The sequence below is a fragment of the Poromitra crassiceps genome (assembly GCF_964638095.1).
Source record: "Poromitra crassiceps genome assembly, chromosome: 7".
Classification (NCBI taxonomy): Eukaryota; Metazoa; Chordata; class Actinopteri; order Beryciformes; family Melamphaidae; genus Poromitra; species Poromitra crassiceps.
Window position 1 is genome coordinate 33,443,639 of NC_139628.1, and position 23,891 is coordinate 33,467,529.

At 49.3% G+C, this 23,891-nt stretch overlaps 1 protein-coding gene across 1 annotated transcript; it reads left to right on the plus strand.

The window, feature by feature from the left end:
* Positions 1-1,672: 1,672 nt before the first annotated feature.
* LOC310779555 (phospholipid scramblase 1-like) lies at positions 1,673-23,161 on the plus strand (the record flags this gene model as incomplete). The annotated part of the gene is made up of 6 exons (XM_083640079.1): positions 1,673-1,882; positions 2,263-2,305; positions 2,531-2,742; positions 18,631-18,792; positions 19,443-19,601; positions 19,703-23,161. 6 exons carry the CDS (start codon positions 1,673-1,675, stop codon positions 19,721-19,723), a joined length of 807 nt encoding a protein of 268 aa, XP_083496205.1. The 3' UTR covers positions 19,724-23,161.
* Between the last annotated feature and the right edge of the window lie 730 nt (positions 23,162-23,891).

Sequence of the window (23,891 nt, forward strand, 5' to 3'; positions counted from 1 at the left end):
TGCCTGTGTGCGTGTGTGCGTGCGTGTGCGTGTGTGCGTCTGTGCGTGCGTGCATGTGTGCGTGTGTGCGTGTGTGCGTGTGTGTGTGTGTGTGCGTATGTGCGTGCGTGTGTGTGTGTGTGTGCGTGTGCGTGTGCGTGTGTGTGTGTGTGTGTGTGTGTGTGTCTTGGCTGTCCCTGGATGCCCACACACACCTCTGCCTGCTGTCAGGGAGACACTCAGTCATCCTGACTTGTGTATCACACTGTGATGTGGTGCAATGAAGGCCTGAGGCTATTGGCAGGTGTTTGTGCATAAAGATATTAGTGCCTGACATTGGGAGATAGAAATGTTACAGGTGTCGGTATGTGTTATGGATACAATGAACGTCTGTCGCCTCCTGGATGGATTTGAATGTGGTCTGGCTTTGGTCCGGGTGTCTGACACTAGTAGTTCCATCATGATGAGAAGTCTATATTTGGACTTTAATTAAATAGAGTGCGCAAGAATGAGTCCTAAAACCCAGAAATGCGTTAGCATGGGTTCCCTCTTCTCAAACTCAATGTGTGTTTTTTTAATGGGTTTTTAGTTAGATGCCTGAAATAAGGTGTGTCTGTGGTTAGCAAAAGTTTATGATACTAGACCTTTGTGTTCATCAAGATAATCTTCCACAAATGAACACATTTTTAAGTGTTTTCTGGCAATCACGATTTCTGGCGATCGCATTTATGCTTCAAAAATCATAAACTTTGTGTTCAATTGCGGAGATTATCCTGTTGAACACAAAGGTCCATTGTTGGGGGTAACTCATTACAAAAGTAATATATTACTTTTAGCAGTAAGTAACTCAGTAATATAACTTATTACCAATAGGATTTCAGTAATATTATACCAGTTACTTTGTCAAGTAACACAAGTTACAAATTGAGTAAAAAATTTTTTAAATCGAAGCACATAAATAATAATAACGATACAATCATTTCCTAATCAAATTGTGTGTTTTTATGCAAATAACAACTATGGATGACAATAACAAAGGAAAAGGATAACATTTAGAATTTTGGACGGTTTACACAAGACGGTTTAAATTATTTTTTGGGATCGCGATGTCACTCTGTTACTGCAGTTATTTTGGTGAAAGTAATGCAAAAGTTGTGTAATAAGTCATATTGTAAAGTAACTTATTAATTACTTTCAAATGAAAGTAACTCGTAATATGTAGTATATTACATTTTTAAAGTAACTTGCCCAACACTGCAAAGGTCTAATATCATAAACTTGGTTGGTTAACCATAGACCTTATTTCAGGCAGCTAACCAAAAAACCTTTGAGATGAGGGACCCCAGCAGGATGCAAACTTCTGGGTTGTCCTACAACAATACATCATCCCTGCTGTACTCTATTATTTAAATAAAGTTATTTTTTTCTAAAGATGTTGACTATGTGGATGATGTTTGTCTTTCCTCCAGGTTACCCGGGCTACCAGGGTCAGACTCAGCCGGGACAACCCGTCATGTACCAGCTAGGGCCCGTGGGCCAACAAGCCCCGCCAGCAAGCATCAACCCGGTCTACCAGGGTCAGACTCAGCCGGGACAACCCGTCATGTACCAGCAAGGGCCCGTGGTCCAACAAGCCCCGCCAGCAAGCTTCAACGCGGGCTACCAGGGTCAGACTCAGCCGGGATCACCCGTCATGTACCAGCTAGGGCCCGTGGTCCAACAAGCCCCGCCAGCAAGCTTCAACCCGGTCTACCAGGGTCAGACTCAGCTGGGATCACCCGTCATGTACCAGCCCGCCCCCGCCCCCGCCCCCGCCCCCGCCCCCGCCCCCGCCCCCGCCCCCGCCGCCGGAGCTCCAGCTGTTGCTGTTGGGTGCCCACCTGGGCTGGAGCATCTCATAAAGGTGGGCCGGGGGAAATGAGCCAGGGGCAGTGCAAGATATTTATTGAGTCTTAAAATCCAGTCTTTTTTTTAATGAGTGAAAGATCAACCTGTGGAGTGAGATCATCTCACTTGAGAGAGAAACCTGAAGAACCGACTCTTTTCGGGTCAATTCTGCAACAACAACACGAGTATCGAGATCGTCTCACTTGATTTGTCCCTAATAATAATAGCAGATTTTCCCCCCACTTGTTTTAAGAAAAATATCACTAAAACTAAACAAACTAACCGACATATTCAGATGGATATTTACATTTCCTCATGGCTGTTGTTTTATAGATACAATATGGTTATGGTGTTTTGCAGATAATCTCTCTCACATAGCTTCCTCTTGTGTTTCAGATTGACCACATCATGATCCACCAAAAAGTGGACCTTCTAGAAGGTAAAGCTTGCTAGTCTACCGACGTTTGCTCAGACCTTAGTAAACAGGAAGACAATCATTTTGTTCCTGAACCTCAACCCTCTCATTAATAAGTCATAAAGATAGCGTGACCTCGGCCATCTGACCTCTTTGTATATCTGTGCACTTCCTTCTTCCCAACATGTCTGCCCTTTTCCCCTTCCTCTGCCACCCCCCCCCCACCCCCCCCCCCCCACCCCCCCACAGCGTTCGTCGGTAACAACGAGTACGACATCAAGAACAACCTGGGCCAGAAGATCTACAGGGCCAAGGAGAAGAACGAATGCTGCAACAGGAACTGCTGCGGCTCCCTGCGCAGCTTCGACATAAAGATCAAGGACACTATGGACAGAGAGGTCATCCGCATCGTACGGCCCTTCCGCTGTGCCACCTGCTGGTGCCCTTGCTGCCTGCAAGAGGTGTGTGTGTGTGTGTGTGTGTGTGTGTGTGTGTGTGTGTGTGTGTGTGTGTGTGTGTGTGTGTGTGTGTGTGTGTGTGTGTGTGTGTGTGTGTGTGTGTGTGTGTGTGTGTGTGTGTGTGTGGTATGTGTGTGTGTGGGGTCTGTCATAGGTTACTTTCTGGGACACATTTCAGACCAGTTAATAGACTACTTGCACAACTCCTGAAATGAGTAGGGCATCTCGGTTTCCTGTCCTACACTATTGGATGAACTGAATAATGTCAAGTGTGCCTGATCACTGTTGTTGTGACTGCAGCAGTCAGGCACACCTGACATTAATCAGTTCATCCAATAGTGTAGGACAGGAAACCACTATAGAGACAGTCCGCATGTCGCCCACAAAATGTTAAACGGCTGGTGCGCGAGTGGGGTAAAACCGCCCATATATCTCATGGGCTGACTCACCAAAAGATGGTGCTGCGGCTCTAAACTACAGGTTTGGGGGATCTAGAGCAGAACACAAGACGTCTGCTCAGATGTGCGTTTACTGCGGTGGTTAAATCCCCGATCGTGTCTGCCTGGGCTGGGCTATCAGCTAAATTCTAACTTTGCTGAATGGATAGAACGGGGGTTTTTACCCCACCCTGCCCACGCCCCCAGCCAGGCTGAGTCAGCTAAACCAGCGTCTATGACGAGACGTGGCCTCAACCTATGCCCTACTCATTTCAGGAAGTAGTGGAGTTGTGCAAGTAGTCTATTGGGGACGGCTTGTCCAATTGGGGGACAAAAGCTCTGTCCCCAATTTGGTAAAAGCTTATTTTGCGGGTTAGGCAAGTAGTGGTTATGGTTAGGGTAAGTGGTAACACTTAGTTTGGATAGTCTGCCTACAGAGAGCCTACAGAGTAGTTGTAACATTTAAACAGTTTATTAGTTATTCAACAATTCAACTGTTTTGTCTGTAGATGTTGTTTTAACAGCTTAGGCTATTAGTTGAGATTCAACAAACAGATTTTGTTTGCTTCCTGTTCCTGCACCCAGGGAACAGGATCTTTGTGCCAAGATCCGGGACCTCCCAGATTAAGACTGTCACCTATTCGATTGCCACCACCTCCTCTGTCACGAACAAAATCTGTGAACGCATTTTGTGTCAAATCGCTCATTCGCCTATTTTAGCCGCTCCAAAGTGCCGACACCAGCCTCCAATTGACGCTGGCACGAGACTGTATAGGTATTAGGCCTAGCAGGTAGTTATAGTGGGGCTCAAAAAATGCACTTTCAATGTAAAATTGGTCGCTTCCGGAAAGAAGCGCCAAAATTTGCACAAATACTCCTTGTGGATTGTTATTTTGATAAAAGTAATTGGCCACGCAAAAATCTCGATCTTTCCAAGATGGCCGCCATTTCCCGTCCCAAAAACACTATTTTGGGGACAACTTTGGGTAGAATTGTCCAATACGAATGATCTTGTTATCAAACCATACATTTATGACCACAGAGAAGCCAGATTTGTCCCATGTAAATTTCTAAATGGCTGCCATTTCAAAGATGGCTGCCATTTCAGCTATTTTTACCATTAGTGGGGCTCAAAACAGCACCTTTAGGTCGCTTCCGGAAAGAAGCGCCAAAATTGGCACAAATACTCCTTGTGGACTGTTATTTTGATAAAAGTCATTAGCCACACAGACATTTTGATTTTTCCAAGATGGCCACCATTTCCAGCCTGAAAACACTATTTTGGGGGCAACTTTGGGTAGAATTGTCCAATATGAATGATCTTGTTATCAAACCATACATTTATGACCACAGAGAAGCCAGATTTATTCCATGAAAATTTCAAAATGGCTGCTATTTTAAAGATGGCTGCCATTTCTGCTATTTTTACCATAGGATTTCACTGTCCAGGGCGATTTTGATGATTCTGCTGTCAAATGACAGGTTTTTAACTATGGAAATTTCAAAATTATACATCAGAAATCATTTGTATATCTCCTTTTACCATTTACTCTAAAATACTAAATCTCTAAAATACTGTTGTTATGCATATTTTCACATTACTTTGAAAATATATGCAGAGTAAATGGCAAAAGGAGATATACAAATGATGTCTGATGTATAATTTTGAAATTTCCATAGTTAAAAACCTGTCATTTGACACCAGAATCATCAACATCGCCCTGGACAGTGAAATCCTATGGTAAAAATGGCTGAAATGGCAGCCATCTTTAAAATGGCAGCCATTTTGAAATTTTCATGGAATAAATCTGGCTTCTCTGTGGTCATAAATGTATGGTTTGATAACAAGATCATTCATATTGGAAAATTCTACCCAAAGTTTGTCCCCAAAATAGTGTTTTCAGGCTGGAAATGGCGGCCATCTTGGAAAAAAATAAAATTTCTGCGTGGCCAATTACTTTTATCAAAATAACAGTCCACAAGGAGTATTTGTGCCAATTTTGGCGCTTCTTTCCGGAAGCGACCTATAGGTGCTGTTTAGAGCCCCACTATTAGGCCAGCTTTACGCAGCGTAACCAGCGCTCACGCTCTGCTGCGCCTCCCTGTGGAAGACTGCAGACAGAGCGGATACAGCCTTCAGCCTTTCCCCCTGCTGTCCTGCGGAAACAACATGGTTGATTGGTGATACTGAGACCAACAGCCTTCCCACTCCGGCTTGAAAACCGTAGGCAGAGGGGGTCACAGCCAATCAGGATCAGAATCACTTTTATTGCCACAGTTTGCAAGTTACATACGAGGAATTTGTCTTAGTAGTATGCAGCGTAGCGGTCAGGTCAATATACAGAGAGAAGAAGTAGGAAAGATAACTAAAAGACAAACACAACGTTGCAAGTGCAATCAAATCAAACAATACAATATGTACATGAGTGGAGGAGTGTTCTGTGGATATTAAATATGAATTTGCGTTGTAATTTACATGAAATTTACAGTCTGAGTTAAATAGGCATGAAATAGGCAGTGAATTTACATGAATTTACAGTCCTGAGTTAAATATGAGTTTACTTTGAATTTACATGAAATGTACAGTCTGAGTTAAATAGGAGTTAAATAATAATATTGAATGTAAGCAGAGATATTACCGCCCTTTGCAATTACAAAAGCCTTTTATTTGTAGTGGCGACCAGCAGCTCTAAGTCACTCTGTCGCTCTGTTGGTCGGTCCACAAAAAGGCACCGTTTTTGCCCTAGGAGGCTGAAATTTGGCATGGAGGTCAAGTGTGTGTGTGTGTGTGTGTGTGTGTGTGTGTGTGTGTGTGTGTGTGTAAAGGTGTGTGTTTCTGTTCATGTCAATTGGCTAAAAGTGGTGGGCGGGATTTGGAAATGCATGGTGACAGAGGCAGAGTAGGGTGGGCCGCTTCTGCCATCCATCATTTTGGAAATTTGCATATGCGGTCACAGCTAATGTTTATAAATGCGGCGTGCTGTTTTGACTGCGGTATTTACCTTATGTAGCCCCGCCTACTTGACCCAGTTGTGTTATGACTTCCTGTTCAAAACACCGTCTGTTTTACCTGCTCACTAGTACTGTACTGTCACAGGAAGTGTACACACAACACAGGAAGTAACTGGCTGACCCCTGTGTTGAAACATAAGGTGAATAGGCTGTAATCAGAATGTAAAGCAGCACTAAACATCAATAAGCCATAAACCACTGTTTCTACCCACCTCCCCCTGATGGTTTTATTATTGTGAATGATCTGATTAATAAATCTAGGATAAATCCTAAATAATGCGTTGTTTGTGATGACAGTTTTCTTTAGGTTTGTTTAGTTTGAAAAGCAAGTACCTGAACGTTGCCCAATGTACTCCAGTCCAGGCACTGTGGAGTTTTCTGATGCATTCCGTGACTTTTTCTCTCACAGTCATCCCCCTATCTCCTGTTACTCCTCCTACTTTCACTATAACACCCCCCTCCATTCAACCGACCTTGCTGCCGGGAGCACCCCACAGGGCGACCCGAAAGGCACCGGTGAACCACGGCCATATGGCAACGTTTATGCCTAACCGTCTGACATATTAGAGTGGCAACGATACTACTTTCTTGCCACCGACAGCACCGCGTGCGCGAACTGCGAACCGGACACGTCGAGACTGTAGTACCTGACAAAAATTGTGATGAGAGGACCATGAGGCCGCGGCACACATGTCCTCCACCGACACACCACGCAACAACGCAGAGGATGTCGCAACACCTCGCGTAGAATGCGCCCTGATACCCTCTGGGGGAACCTTGCCCACGGCAGAGTATGCCAACGCGATCGCCTCCACTATCCAGTGTGATAAGCGATCCTTGGAAAGGGGTCCGCCCTGGGCCCTTTGCCCAAAGCAAACCAACAGCTGATCTGTAATGCGTAAAGAACGCGTCCTGGCCACATAGGCCAAGAGCGCCCTTACGGGGCACAGCATGAGCAAACGTCTCTCCTCACCCGTCTCTAACTGAACGGCGGGGGACAGAATGCTGATAAGTCTATGACCATAGACCTAACGCTGACATTAATAATCTTAGGTTGGTAAGCCGGGTTAGGTCGCAACGTAACCCTGCGCCCATCATTCCCAAAACCACACAGGCCTGCTGCACCGAGAGGGCAATCAGGTCACCAACTCTCTTTCCTGACGACAAGGCCAGCAGCAGCGCGGTCTTTAAAGACAGAACCCTTAAATCGGCGGAGTCCAAGGGCTCAAACGGATGACCCGTTAGCCCGTCCCGCACCGTAACCAGGTCCGATTTGGGGAAAAAACGCACCGCGACGGCGGGCGCAGTTTACGCGCCCCCTTCATGAAGCGCAAGACCAAAGGGTACGCCCCTACGGGGCTCCCTTCAATTCCCATATGGCAAGCAGAAATCGCGGCTACGTACACCTTAAGCGACTGCGGGGACTGACCCGCGTCAAGCAGGCTCTGAAGGAAACAGAGAACTGGTCGCACACTGCAGTTCACTGGATCCACGCCCTTACTTGCTGCATAGCGCATCCCACATTATCAGGCAAGCCGTGGGCTAGCAACTGGTCCGGTTCAGGAGCCAGACCGCTAGCTTCCACCTGCCTGGGGAGGGGTGGAACACCTCCCCCTCCGCCTGGGATAGGAGATCGGCCCGTACCGGCAATGCCCAGGGCGGATCTTGCGCCAGGGAGACCAGGTCCGCAAACCATGTCTGCCTGGGCCAAACAGACTAAAACGAGCCGGAGGCGCTGTTCCCTCACCCTGTCCAACACCTGACGGATCAGGGGGGGGTCGGGGGAAACGCATAGAGCCCCTCCCTCAGCCACACGTGACCTAACGGGGGCTGTCCTCCTGGATCGAGAACCACAGTGGGCAGTGTGTCGCGCGCCGCGATGCGAGAGATCGACGCAGGCGCGACCAACCCTGGCCCAAACCTGTTTGGGCCAGGGCGAATCACCATCCTGAGCGGGACAGGGCCCCCCCGAGTACCTCTCGAGAGGTAACGGGGGTCCGCCCATATAGCCAGCGCCTGCCAGGCCTGACCTGTCAGAGGAACCCTGCGATGACGGTCCCCGGCCGAGTCCAGGCGAAGCCTGCGAACCATATTTGGACCACGAGAGCATGTGTAGCCTCCCTAGCGGGAGCACATGCAGTGCTGAGGCCATCAGGCCCAACATCACTGTGCACTGATGCACTGACACCGAGGGCACAGACCTAACGTCCTTGGCTTGCTGTCCGAACCGTGCGAGCCTGTCGCTCTGGCGAAAGGCTCGCAGGAAGTCTAGCTCGAGCCCCAGGAAGGCCGCCGCCTGCGCTGGGACGAGGCAACTCTTCTGCCAGTTCACCAAAAACCCTAAGGTTTGCCGGTGATCGGTCACCACCTTGGTATGTTCCGTGGCACGGACCCTCGAGTCGGCCGCTAAGAGAACGTCGTCGAGATATAGGAAGACGCGGATCCCCCTCGCGCGGAGGGGAGCCAAGGCTGTCTCCACGCACACCGTGAGGGTTCGCGGGCTCAAAGACATGCCGAATGGCAAGACACAGAACTCGTAAGCCTTCCCCAGGAAGGAGAACCTCAGGTATTTCCTGTGTCTCCTGACCATGTGGACATGGAAGAACGCACCTTCCAGATCCCCGGAAGTAAGAAATCCCCCTGTCTCAACTCGTTGAACAGGCGGGGAAGAGAGCATTCGGAACGGGACTTCCTCAGCGTCTTGTTGAGACGCCGAAGGTCCAATTTTGGACGCATGGAGCCGTCCTTGTTGGGCACGATAAAGTACCTGTGGTAGAAAACCCAAGCGCACATCTGCCTTGGGAACCGAGCGAATCGCCCCTTTGGCGAGGAACGAATAACCTCCTTGTGGAGTATGTCCATGGCCTCCCCCTCCACGGCCAGATCGGGGGTCCCGTCGAACGTGGGTGTGGGCCTGGCAAACTGTAGAGCGTATCCCCTCTGGAGGGTGCGGCGTAATGGGGACGGGGAACATAGATGCTCCCAGGCATCGAGCCTGTTGGACAAGATGGTCTCTTGTGGCCAAAGGAGCGGAACCCGTCGTGAGCATATTGCTGGGCACCGGGACCTTTTGATCCGGTGCCCTGATGGGGGGGCGGGACGTGAGAGGCTACGCCCCCCCGCCGCATGGACAGTTCTGTAGAAGCTGTGCATGCTGGGGGAGAACTTCTTACGCAAGCTCCGCCTACTGACGCGCTGTTGTATCGAAGTAACCCCCCCCCCCCCTGCCGTGCACCTTTCGCAGGCTGGGGGGACTGCGGAGGTAACGTTCTTTCTCGAGACGCACGTGGACTTGTCCGACAGTGCGGCCCCCAGGCGAGCTCCCGACCAGCAATGAGCCGTTGGTGCCATTGATGGTGGGCTGTCCTAGGAGCCTCTAGCCGAGGCCAGGCCGTAGCCATGGACCAAGGCGAGCCTTGATGCTGGGTATGAGACCCTGGGCGAGCTCCCGACCAAACTCGGGCCTTGGGCACCGAGGACGGTGGGTCTAAAGCTACAAGCCGCAGGCTGGAACTAAGCCCAGCCTTGGTGAGCCAACCGGTGGGCTTGATCTGGGCGCTGCCAACCGAGGCCAGGCCGTGGCCATGGACCAAGGTGCGCTGTGCCCCCAGCCAAGCTCCCTGCACTTGCAGGGGGCGCCCCAACAAGGGAGTGCGACCCATGGAGAGCTCCCAACCACCCCGGGCCTTGGGCACCAAGGGCGGTGGGCTTGTCCTTAGAGCTACAAGCCAAAGGCTGGCACTGAGCCCAGACCTTGGCGAGCTGTAAGCCCTGCTGGACGCGCAGCGCCAGCAAGGAGCAGTATGTCTATTGTAGCGGAGGTAGCTCGCGCCCAATGTACTTAGCACACAGATACTAACTGCACGGGTGCACGCCAGCTATCTGCAAAATACTATCGTTCTGTGCTAAACAGTACTAAATATTGCTATCTGCACCTATGCAAGGCAAGCTAGCTTTCACACTTCTTTGAGAGCGGACCTTGGTCAGCTCTCAAGAGCTTAGCTGCGGACAAGACCGAGGGTTCAAGGCGCCTGTGCAGCGTGCTCGTGCCCAAGGCAGAACACGCACTTAACGTGCCGATTCATACTCGGCCAAAGTAGTTTTACACACGGCCCATCCCCTCCCTGACCTTCCCTGCTCAGTAGCAAGAGGAAGCAGGAAGCTAACCACTAATAGCAAGCTCCCGCAGGGCGCACCCTATTAGCGGGAGTACTGCTTAAGCAAGCTAGCAGGCTAGCAAGAAGCACAGGCTAGACAGTAAGCAACCCGGAGGCTAGCGAACGTGCGCGTGCAATGGTAACGTAAGCGGCAATAGCCCATCCCGAAGGGGGGGCACCAATACCCACAACCTGTTAACCCGAGAGAACAGACGTGGAAGCCACTAGCTAAGCTAGCATAAGCACTGAGAGACAAGCGTGCGCTAACACGAGCCTGCGCACAAGCCGGTGCAGCGAGTCTCTACCCTGAGTAACACGGGGAAGCAAGCGTGACCGCAAGCAAAGGCCAGCGGCCCGCGAGGCTAGTCAATCTCAGAAGAAACTCCTCAGAGGGAGTTACAATCTAGTAGATGCTATTTGCACGAGGCAAGCAACACTTAGCAGACAAGCAAGCTGGCTAAGATGGCGTAAGTACTGAGAGAAGCGGCCCACACAAAGTGCGGGGCGAGCTCACCTAGCTAGCGAATCGCCCAGCTAAAATCTCAGAGTGCCCCCTTCGGGGCCGACGCCAATAAAAGCTACACTACATTTATGTAGGTCCCAGCAACGCCTGAGCGGCGTGCTCCTGCCCTTAGGCATGCACACATCAAATTAATTGTGCCGGTCGTAACCGGCCAGCGTAGCCTCACAGCTAATACAGCACCTAGCTGTTCCCCCCTCTCTCTGCTAACAGGAATAACGGGGTTAACGTGCAAGCTAAGCCTGCAACGGTAAGAGCTGGAGTGCTACACACCACTAGATACTGGCTGCACGGGAGCAAGCTAGCTATCTAGCTAACTGAAGAGCATGGCTTCTAGCTACTACTCTCGCTTAAGGCGCGCCCTACACAGAGGTAGCTGGCGCGAAGTACTTAGCACACAGACACTAACTGCACGTGTGCACGTTAGCTATCTGCCACAATAACCGGGTGCGTTACCCTGTCTGGGGACGCAGCCAGATAGCTGGAGTGCTACAAGGTAGTCCAAGCTAGCTGTACTGAGCAAACTAGCTAACTATCTAACGCGCGCGCTCTAAAGCCGGCGTTCCTAAAGTACCTAGCAAACAGAAGCAACCGCACGGATGCAAGCTAGCTATCTGTGACAACTGTGCTATTTAGCCTGTTGTTCTAGTGCTAACGGTACAAGCTATTCTGCAAGTATGCAACCTAGCTAGAGTTATGAGTGCAGACCTGAGTCAGCGCTCAAGCCTAACAACGTTACCCCCGCCGGGGGAAACGTTCACATGAGCTGCACGGCGGCAGTTAACTAAGGAAGATACTCTTAGCTTTCAGATGACTTGTTCCGACGCCGCAGGGTGAAGGGTACAGGGTCGGGTCCCCGAAGCCTGCTTTATCCCGTCCACGCGACCCTCTTGAGGTGGGCAAATCAGACGGAACGAGCCTAGTATCTAAAGCTATGTAAGAGAGCTACTCATAGTTAACCGTGGAGCTTTCAGAAAACACGTCTTCTCAGCGGCTGGAAGAAAGCGAAAGTGATTATCCCTGGGCTGGCAGGACGTGACGTAGTCACGTGGATCCGTGTCAGTCCCAGGGGGTACCACGCCACCTACGGGTGGGTGGTCAGGTTTTAATGAAAAGTAATTTTGGAGCAAAATAACAGTCTTCCATAGGGCTGCGTTGCAGCGTTTAAGGCACTAGTGAGAGCTTGAGTTCGAAACGAAGTAAAACTATTTTTATAAGCATTTTACAAAATGTCTATGGGAAAGTAAATGAAAATCTCTGGTACAGTGCTGAAGCAGGAAGTGACGTTCCGTGTGCGTGTGCGTGTGCGTGCGTGTGTGTTTGTGCGTGTGTGTGTGTGGGTGTGAGAGTGAGTCAGTCAGTCAGTCAGTGAGAAAAGCATTTCTGTGACATCATCTTATATTGATTTAGCATGCCCAAGACCAGTAATGGAGCAATTCACAAGTCTATTGAGCCAAACCTGCCCTGAAAAACGACTTGAATGAATGAATGAGTCGTGAGCAAACAAACACTTCTTGATATCTGGATTCTAATATTTGACCTAAGTGTTGTCATGCTGGGGTTCAAAGATAACTAGATTGTTGATATTGTTAATATTGTAACGATTCAGGTATTCGTCCAGGAACCAGGAGACTTGTAGTTGGTACAGGCTTTTATTCACGGCTCATTCTCATAGCTCCTAGCGGTAGCTGCGCTCCTAGCGGTAGCTGCGCTCCTAGCTATACACACGTCTTCCCAGCTCTCTCACATAGCTTGACTGGCCTCACCACGAGACAGGAAGTGCCACTTACACACCGTTCCCCCCAGGAACACCCCCACACATCCCCCCCACAAAACCCCGGGTCGCTACATAGTCTCCGCCCGACAAAAGCCAGCTCCCACGCTGGCACCCACAACCCACACATCCCCCTGTACCAAAACACACCAACACATCAACATCTTTTTTCCCATCACCACTAGGGATGGGAATTGATAAGATTTTAGCGATTCCGATTCCATTTTCGATTCTGCTTATCGATCCGATTCCTTATCGATTCTCTTATCGATTCTCATTGGGCAAGGAAAAAAAAAAAAGAGTACAAACGGGTTTATTAACATTAATTTTCTTTTAGATTATTATTATTATAATTATGTATTATTATTCAGCTCTGAGATCAGATTGCTCTTTTCAATCCCATACCAAGCAGGGATCAGTGTGTCTGTTAAACTGGCTTTGTTTGGGGGTTTGTATTTTGGGTTGAGCATCTTTGTCATCTCCCTATAGAAAATATATAGTGGGAATGAATGAAACAGAACTAGTGGTTAGAATGACAACATGCAACTTTGGACATTTTACTTTAGCTGGCATGTCAGACAAACTTGGTCACTGCTCGGGGACATTCGTTTACCCTCGCCTCGGTCATTTTACTCTTCCCTGCCTGGGTGAATGGAGGGGCTAGAAGTGCGCAGCACAAGAAGTACTCGCTGCAGCCTCTGACCCAAAGCGACTACCAGCCCCTGAACCAGTCTGACTCTGAATGTCATCATCCTCTAAATTAAATGGATGGAAATGGAGTATTGGTGAAATCTGGTTTACACAATAGACAGGGTCTGGAGGAGTTTACTCTCCATATTAACAGATGACGCGCTGCTGTTATAGCCGCGCTGCTGTTAGCCGCGCTGCTGTTAGCTGTTATTATTGTCACTCCGTAGCACATCAAAAACGTGACATTCCTCCAAAATTATTGCGTGCTGTGTGGACAAATGTTTCTGCATATTGCTAGTATTTGCCCCCTTTGACGAAATAGAGGTTTTGCAAGCATTGCAAGTGGCACTGTGGTCATCGTTTTGCTTCTGCCTAGACGCCATGGTGGCTGGAAACAAAACAAGGCTGCGTTGCGTGCGTGTCGCAGCGTGTGACATGGAATCGATAGTGGAATCGTTCAGGACGTTGGCTAACGATTCCAAGGAATCGATCCACTGGGACTTAACAAGAACCGGTTCTCGATTCCCATCCCTAATCACCACATCAAATTCTAATTCCCAACAACAGTCTTTTCTTATTACACCACTTATTTTTGCATTCCACCACCACCATCATTTAGCTACTTCACATTATCCCACTTCAATTAACATTCAACCCCGTCACATTTGCATTCCCTCTTTTCTCTTTACACACATTTCAACCCACATTTCAATTCACCAATAACCCCAACATTTACATTATTCCTTTTCCATTATTTCTGTGCTCTACAGTCATCACACGCACTGCAGTATCTCCGCACATCCTCCTTGTGTTTTCCCCAGTAGAACAGTTTACGGATGCGGCTGAGTGTCTCTTCAGCCCCAAAATGACTGGATCCAGGGCCCTTGTGCGCCCCCCTCAGTGCCAATTCTCGCAGGCAACTGGGCACAACCCACTGGAACCCCTTTCTCTCCAAACGCCCATTTTCACACAGACCCAGGTCCAAAAACATGTTCCACAGTCCCCTCGTGGCACCAGAACACAGGTGAATCTCCTCCACAGGGGGCCGGCGTCCGGCCGCTACCCACGCGTACACCGGACCGATATCTGCGTCCTCCGCCTGCCTGCGTTTCCACTCATCCACTTTGACATCCCAGATGTCCATATCGTTGTCCGTCAGGTCCACATCTGCACAGTCCTCCTCTTTCTCCTTCACCTCTTGCACTCGCTCGTCCTCCCGTCCCGCTCCCCCAGGGTGCGGCGTGTTGAGGGCAGCAGGGCGAACACCACCGGCATCGATCTCCACCTCGGCTTTCTGCACAGCAACCGTGGGGGGTGTGGAGCGGCTAGGCTGGCCCAGCTCCTCCGGCGTTAGCAACACCCGCTCAGCTGGACACACAAGCGTCACTCTCCTGACCTGAATAACCGGCTCTGCACTGCTCCGCTGCTCTGCTGTTCCGCTGCCTGTTGCTCAGGCTGCTCCACTGCTCCGCTGTTCCTCTGCCTGTTGCTCCGGCTGCTCCCCCGGCTGTGTGTCTCCTCCATTCCCCAAAGTCTCAGTGCACTCTCTGGCTAAGTGCTCAGGCGAACGGCAAGTCCAACAGAGTCTCACCTGCCCGCCGCCTGCACGTCTCTCTTCTCCCGCTGTCCTCCGGTCCCCGACAGCCTCTCGACATTCCCTGGCTAGGTGTCCAAACGCTCCGCATAACCAGCAGGCTCCCGGCCGTCCCCAGTACCGTTGCTCCGCGTACCTGGTCTGTCCCCCGGGACCGCCGCGACACCACCTCGCTAGGTGACCAGGTTCCCCACAAGTCCAACACAGTCTCTGCGGCTCCTCCGGCCGTTCCCCACGCTGCGTTACCTCTGTGCTCAGCAAGTCCACGCGCTGCATCACTTCCCGCAGCGTCCTCATCAGCTCCTCTGCCCAGGCAGGCGTAGCTTCCAATAGCCGTTTGACTTCTTTCAACAAACGGGCTTCCATACCCGCAGGCACCGAGCTGATCACCGTCGTCAGCTCCTCTTTCCTCTCGTTCACCGACGGCCATTCCCCGGCCACTCTCTCCCCTCTCGGCCGACGCGGAGGCAATACTTCCCGCTTAACTTCTGACGCCAATGTAACGATTCAGGTATTCGTCCAGGAACCAGGAGACTTGTAGTTGGTACAGGCTTTTATTCACGGCTCAATCTCATAGCTCCTAGCGGTAGCTGCGCTCCTAGCTATACACCCCTCTTCCCAGCTCTCTCACATAGCTTGACTGGCCTCACCACGAGACAGGAAGTGCCACTTACACACCGTTCCCCCCAGGAACACCCCCACACATCAGTTCCTAGCTACACACCGAGACACCCCATTACATGTCAAAACCCCGGGTCGCTACAATATTTAACTTTTTGAATATTGATCTTCTTGTGACTCTGGAGATTAAGCCAGGACTTGCAGTTGCTAATTATGTTGATTTACAGTTTTAACTTCACTGGCCTGTCTCCTTGGCCAGGGATAGCCCATAGATAGAGAGGGCCACAGAAAAATGTCCTCGCTACCAGAGGGCCAGATTGTGACCGTGCACTTCCACCAGTAGCCTACTGTAACACCATCACTCCCAATTATAGCTGCCAATTTGATGAAAAGGGGCAAAATATATACTGGTAATCAAAGTTTATTATGCCAACATTTATATTTGTCATGTTCAAATCCATTTAGTAATGCTTCCATTCATTTCAGGCTGTGTTTTGGCTTGTTTGGAGATGAAAAGGCTTCATGCCTCACCCCAGTCGTCTCCAGCCGTGTGCCATTGACCCTTTTCCCAGCAGCCATTTTGTGTCTAAAAAAGAAACACGGGTGTAACCAAATCCTTAATGATGGTTTCCAACTTCCATTCGATGTAGGTGTTCCAGACAGTGCCAGATTAATGTTATTGTTACATCTGTGCTACTGCTTACCCTGCCTTTGAGACATAAAATGGCTGCTGTGAAAAGGGTCTATTCGGAGCGCAGTGTGTGCAGGCTTTCAGTGCCTCATGTTGACAAGCCATTGCCTTGTGTTGCTGATGCGTTGCTGCGTGAGGAGGGTGAACTGGTTCCACTCTGTTTGTGCGCTGGCTTGTGTGAGGAGGGGGTACTGGTTCCACTCTGTTTGTGTGCTGGCTTGTGTGAGGAGGGTGAACTGGTTCCACTCTGTTTGTGCGCTGGCTTGTGTGAGGAGGGGGTACTGGTTCCACTCTGTTTGTGTGCTGGCTTGTGTGAGGAGGGTGAACTGGTTCCACTCTGTTTGTGCGCTGGCTTGTGTGAGGAGGGTGAACTGGTTCCACTCTGTTTGTGTGCTGGCTTGTGTGAGGAGGGTGAACTGGTTCCACTCTGTTTGTGCGCTGGCTTGTGTGAGGAGGGTGAACTGGTTCCACTCTGTTTGTGCGCTGGCTTGTGTGAGGAGGGTGAACTGGTTCCACTCTGTTTGTGCACTGGCTTGTGTGAGGAGGGTGAACTGGTTCCACTCTGTTTGTGCGCTGGCTTGTGTGAGGAGGGTGAACTGGTTCCACTCTGTTTGTGCGCTGGCTTGTGTGAGGAGGGTGAACTGGTTCCACTCTGTTTGTGCGCTGGCTTGCTCTGAATGGCCCTTTGTCTGCCCAAACTATCTCCTGACTCCCTGATCCTCGGCCATCCCTCCACCTCTGAGACCCCCCCCCCCCCCCCCACTCTCTCTCTCTCTCTAGCCGTTTTCCCACATGCGTACCGGAAAATTACCTGTAAGTCAATATCGGACATTTCCCTTCACACCTCTCCTCTGGCATGTGGGAATCTATCAGCGAAATTGCCTGTATGTGGGGGGGGGGGGGGGTGGCACTGCAGAGCGGGTGGGGAGTGACGTGTCGGCAAAACTCCGAATGGTGAAATAAGTTTGCTTGTTTATCCGTTCACCTGCATCGCGTTGAAGCACTTTTTACAGACTGGCTTCATTTGATGTGTCCGGGCTTGCCTTGGCTGTCGGCAACGTAAGCTAAATACTTCCACTTTCGCTTCATGCATTTGCCCTGTCGGGCTGTGACTTAAGGTGTCCACCCGCTATGCCGACCACTCGCAATGCCGACCTTAGGTTTAGGCGTGGGGGGTGGGAGAGGTTAGGTTTTGGGTTAGGGTCTGGGGGAGGTTAGGTTTAGGCGTGGGGGTGGGAGAGGTTAGGTTTTGGGTTAGGGTCTGGGGGAGGTTAGGTTTAGGCACTGGGGGCTGGGAGAGGGGAGGTCGGAACAGCGAGAGGTCGGAACAGCGACATGGAACCGTGACTTAAGGAGGAGGACGGACTGTGGCCAGAGAGCGAGCAGAGAGGAGAGGGGAAAATCAGCACAGCACACCCACACATGAAGCTGACATAGGCTACTGCTCTTATTATCACAAGATCATTTCGCCAGTTTGCTTTAATGTGCGCGAATGATTAGATTATGCCCGCTGGAACATTAAGCAACGTGTGTACACCTCGCCCATGAGAGTGTCGCGGAAAATGACTGCACCCGTTTCTCACTAGTATCCGCTAAAGCGCATACCGCTCTTCTGACAGGCTAGAAAGTGGTGAAATCTCCGCGACGACGGGGTCGCGCTTATACCGGCACGGTGCCTTTCTCACATGCAGGCATTAGACCACGTACCGGTCATTTTGCGGTACAAAGTGCATGTGGGAAAAGGGCTTCTCTCTCTCTCTCTCTCTGATTCATCACATTGTTGGCAGGCAAGCGGGGCTACTGTACGTTCCCATGGGCCTGCACCCTTACTACAGTGCTGTGCTCTGTTTACTGGCCAGACAGCAGCCATGTGACAGACACATGTTATTTTTGTCATGCCTAGTGTTGCAAAGAGGTGGACATTTCCGTCAGATTTCCGGGAACTTTCCGTGGGAAGTTAAGCTCGGGAATTTTGGGGGGGAAAAATAAAAAAAATTGCATGTTCCCAATATTCAAAGTTGGAAAGTTTCCATGGGAATTAAGAGGAATATATGGGGAAAATGTTTATATTTATGTCTGTATATGACAAGGTAAATATAGTTAGTATAAATTACCCCAACATTTCTAGTTAATTCCCATAAATTCCTGTTAATTCCCATGGAAACTTTCCAGCTTTGAATATTCCTGGAATTTTGCAACCCTGGTCATGCCACAATCAAGCAAGCAGCCCCCGGTTCACTTATCACTCTTCTCCTGTCCCATGTGACACGCTGTGGAACCCTGTCATGTTCTATTTATAACCGCAGTCTCAATGGTTGAGGGCACATTTTGAGCATTGCTTTGTATTTTTTGCTCCTGTGTCTATAAAACTCGCACCTGTGTCTGTCACTCCCAGCTGGAGGTCCAGGCGCCGCCCGGCACCACCATCGGCTACGTGAAGCAGGACTGGCACATGTGTCTGCCCCGCTTCTCCATCCAGGGAGCCAACGGGGTGACGCTGATGAGGCTGGAGGGGCCCTGCTTTGCCTGCAACTGCTGCGGGGACGTCAACTTTGAGGTCAGCCTGGAGGCTTTGTTGTGTCGCCGCCCGGGGTAGACTCGGGCGCTTTGCTAGAGAGCAGGTTCAGTGACAATTCCATCCTCAACGTTGGAAGTACAACTTTACTGAGGTGTACCGCTTCCTCTTGCAGTCAGATATATTCACCTCCCCAAATTCAAAACCGTATGCACGAATTTAAAAAAAGAAACTTCCAACAGACAAGACTGCACTGACATGAATGCAGACATGAATGCAGTGCACTGTGTCAGACACACTGGTAGACACACTGACACAGTGCATTCTAGAAGAAAAGAATTGTGGTTGTCATAGCCTGTCATCGTCTCAGGCAGAGACAACTGACAATGCAAACAAGTGCGAATTCGCAATAGCTGCGGCCACGTGTACGCACATGCATCCACGCCTTCATGCATTCTCACTCCCCCGCCCACCTGGGAATTTTCCATTATGCAGGATGGCAGGGGCAGGACCCGCCCTACTCTGCCTCTGATTGGCTTACCTTGACTCTAACCTTAGCCAATCATCATCCCTCATGCCTAAACCCAACCCAATCAGAGGCAGAGTAGGGCGGGTACCTCACCCCTTCCGACTGAGTGACAGTAGTGGCCGACAAACGTGTTATGGACCCTGTTGTTGTGCTTCCTCTGCAGCTGAAGACCACTTCTGGCAATCCCGTCGGACGCATCAGCAAGCAGTGGAGCGGACTCCTGAAGGAGGCCTTCACAGACGCGGACAACTTCGGCATCCAGTTCCCGCTGGACATGGACGTCAAGATGAAGGCCGTGCTCATGGGAACCTGCTTCCTCATTGTAAGTCCATACGTAGTTCTACCCCTGTGGGGACTTTTGCTTGTGGTTCATTTAATAATCCAGAATGATGATCATCTCCCTCTTTGGTTTCCCCTCTGCAGGACTTCATGTTCTTTGAGTAATAGCGCAGCACCGTGTTCTCCTAACGGGCGAGGAAAACAAGAGAATGGGCGCGAGGACTTTCTCCAAATCTTCATGGCTCATTCTCCGTCCCTGCACTCCTGTTTTTCCCTTTCCATTTTTAGATCCTTCCTCTTTCAGATTCCTGATTCCGTAAGCTCCTTCCTGAATCCAAAGGCTGCGGGAAGCTGCCACATACTGCCAGTGCCAGAACCCTTTGTGTTCCACATGAACCAGAGCTAAGGAGCTAAGTTTGATTCCAGATGTCCTCTGTGTGGATTGTTTTTGTGCCTCCATCCAAATTCAGTGACTGACAATGTTGCCTGATCTCTTAAATTTGAAAGTGATTTCAGTCTGTATTTGTATGTTTTTGCCCTTAATCACAGAGAAGTGCCTCCAGGCAGCCCAGGCATTGCATATCCCTGCCAAAGACTAAAGCAAGTCAACCTCATCATCTTGAGTGTGTGTTTTAGTGCCTACCAAGTATTCAGGGGAAATCAACACACATCTCAGATGAAAGGTTTGAGTGTTGCATTTGAACTGTGCATTATGCTACATTGTGTTTAGTATCAACATTTCATATGTATCCCATATGTCTTGTCTTGATATTAGCATTACTCTCTAATCAGGCTTGGGCCCATTCATGAATTGAGTTGAGGATGCACGGTACGGTAAATCCACTTCAGTTGCTGGAGTTGGAATGCCACCCCAGCTCTATGGAAACATTGTTGGAATTGTTTTGAATTCTATGAAATTCCACTTCAGAGTTTGCCGTGACTTGCTAAATATTATGAATCAAAGACACTATAAGTCAGCACCATAGCTCCTGTAGCACATTGCTAGCTTGCCTGGGAAGCTAAGCAAGGAGGTTTGGCTCCCTTGGATGGGAGACCGCCTGGTGCTGTTAGTGCTGTTGGAGGACCAGTAGGAGGTGCTCTTCCCTCTGGTCTCATAAATAAGATCCCCAATGCCCAAGGGCAGAGACAGTGACTCTGTCCTGTGAGCGAGCACCGTCCTTCGGATGAGACGTTAAACCCCCTTGCCCCTGCCTCATTACCAGCACTGAGGTGCCCTTGAGCGAGGCCCTTAACGCTTCTGAAAAAGAGAGCATTGCTCTCAGTGACACAGACAAAGAAAACAAGGTCCTGCCTCTCTGTGGTCAATAAAGATCCCATCGCAAGAGTAGGGGTGTAACCCCGGTGCCCTAGAGGGTGTAACCCCGGTGCCCTAGAGGGTGTAACCCCGGTGCCCTGGCCAAATTCACACAAAAGCCTTCCTTCCATCATGGCCACCTAATCATCCCTCCTTATAGAGAGGCAAAGTGAACGTCACTTCCTGCTTCAGCACTGTACCAGAGATTTTCATCTGCCATTTATTTTCCCATAGACATTTCGTAAAATGCGTGTAAAAATAGTTTTACTTTGTCAAACCAAACGGTTCGGCTTACGGTATAATCGGGAGGGACCATAGAACATTTCACTCGGACCTTAGTCTCGGCTCCCAGATGTTTGGTGAGCTGCGCCACCAAACGTCTGGGAATTTCACTGTCAGAAACTGTCTCTCCGAGCCCGGCGAGAACGGCCGGCAGCAGACACGCCTACATTTATTATTAGAATTTTATTTGGTAGCGGCAATGCCATTTATCATAGTCCTAACACAGAGCATGAAGCTGATATGCTCCAAACAAAATTTATAGCTGTGGTTTATTTAAATATATTTCTCTTTCGGAATTGGCGTGCGCTCACCATTATCGTCCGTAGTGAAACACGAACCGGAGAAGTAGGCGAGTCAGATAGGCTCAGTTTTCTGACTAACCGCTTCACGTCACGGAGACAGAGAGAGCTAGCGTACACAGCGAAAATGGATGTCCGGAGAAATGTATCGTTTGAATCAATTTTATCGGATGTTTGTACAATCCACAAGATTGCTGTAGTTAAAAGCAAAAGCGACCGACAAGTGCCACATACCGCTCGAGGGAGACCGTCTCTCAATGTAACTGGTGCTCCAAAAATGTCCTCCAAAGCAGACGTGTAGTCTGGACGGACGGATGAATCTCGTCCTGTTAAAAGATTGTGTTTGTTTCTGAACGATAAATATGTTTCTCCACAAACGCGACAGACATCAACAAACTTGGAAGGAGTTTTCGTCGGTGACTGCGAAGCCATTTTGAGATTTTACCGCTGAGTATTCACACCGGTTCTGCATCACTGCCCCCAGAAAGCAGGCCCGCCCACAACACTCATGATTGGTTCTCCGATGCAAGGCTTCCAACAGCGCCACCTAATGTTATGAAAAGATTTAAATAGTAATATTCTCAGTCTTACAGTAGTGAAACGGATTAAGACTGAGCGGAGTCTACTTGGACCTAAACTTAGAAAAACAACACTGATTTTTTTCTTCTTTAAATACGTAATTCTTTACGTTTTGGTCCGAGTGAAATGTTATGCGGTCTCTCCTGTTTCTAAATATATCTGAACCGTTTGGTTTGAACAAGTAAAACTATGTTTATAAGCATTTTACGAAAATGTCTATGGGAGAATAAATGGTGGATGAAGATCTCTGGTACAGTGCTGAAGCAGGAAGTGACGTTCACCTGCCTCTCTATCTAATTTGCTCTTTCAATCCACAACTCTCCACCATGATATCTGATGTGTGCTGAGTGTTCTGGCAAAAACTGGCTGCCGTGCATCACCCAGGTGGGTGCTACACATCAGTGGTGGACGAGTAGAGTCCCCCCCCCCTGCCCCCCCGATATGTGAAATGCTTTGAGTACTTCAGCGCTATATGTAAAGGTAATCAATTATAATAATAAAAAACAAATAAATGTATTGAACCCGACCCCCTCCAACCCTGTTAGTAATCGTATGTGTTGTGAAGAAATCATAATAGATCGTAGGATTTATATGTGCAATACTATTGTGGTTATAGAAGCTGTATTCATGGCTTTTTTTGTTCTTTTTTTTGTAAAATAACAGGTAGGCTACAAAACCTGCACATTTAGCCACAGTAAAGAAACAGCGTCTGGTAGGGAAGTGGTGGCTGTGTTGGGAAAAAAATATATTTAGAAGAATATACTTACATTATAATCCTTTGAAGAGAAACGGCAAAAAGAGAAAAAACACATGCTCCTAGTGTTTGCCAAAGCGCTCCTGCTCTACCTCCTCACTGTCTGCAGTATCCTGTGTGTGTGTGATCTCGCTCCACACCTGCCCCCATGCCCTGTGCTGTGTTTGGTTCCTGTCTGGGCCGTATAGCCTGTCCTTTCCTGGCTGACTGGTTGCTGTGGAGACTCGCCCAGTGTCATGGAATTTTTCCATATATCATACTAGATCCTTTCACATATCATGTGCCATTATGCTTTCATAATCATGCAGCATTAAATGTATGTTTAAAGTCCTTAAGTTTGACCGATGATTCACCTTTTGAATTTTGAAGATCATTTTGTACACATATAAACATATAATAAGAAAATATATATCTGTACTTCCAAAATAAATCAATCTCCATCCATGTTGGTTTAGTGTGTGTTCCTCTAGTTCAGGAAGTGAGTGCCGGTGGGGGGGGGGGTTGGGTGTCTAATTGAGAGTCATCTGGTTTCAATTGGAAAAACTGATCCCAGCTTCAGGGGGATCTCCACTCTCATTCTCTGACCCACTGGCCAAACACTGGTCCCAGTTCCGTTACTCTGCAGCCCTTTCCCTTCTCCCCTACACCATGGTTTCACCCCTATAGCAGGGCAGTGGGCATCTTTTCAGTATCTGCACCTCTACGGTATCTACTTTGGTGCAGTAGCAGCCTTGTAGCTGATTTCCAATCAGTCTTATTGATCTGCAGTGATGGTGAGAGGAGGCTGGGACAAATAAGGGAACAAGGCCCTCCAGCAGCAGCAGCAGCATATTAGATCACTCTGCCTTAGGATCATTTTGGTGGGGTCGTAGCACACAGCCTCTATACACACAATTTATCTGTTCATATACAGTACACGTACACCAAACATTCAGTAATGCACACAGATCTATACACCAAAACATACAGACCAACAATATTGCCTGATGCCCTGGCCTACTACAATAAAACATTGCACAGATGCCCTACATCAAGATATTGCCCCCCCCCCCCCCCCCCCTCCCCTCCCCTCTCTCTAGCCTACTAGAGAACCTACTGCTCCCC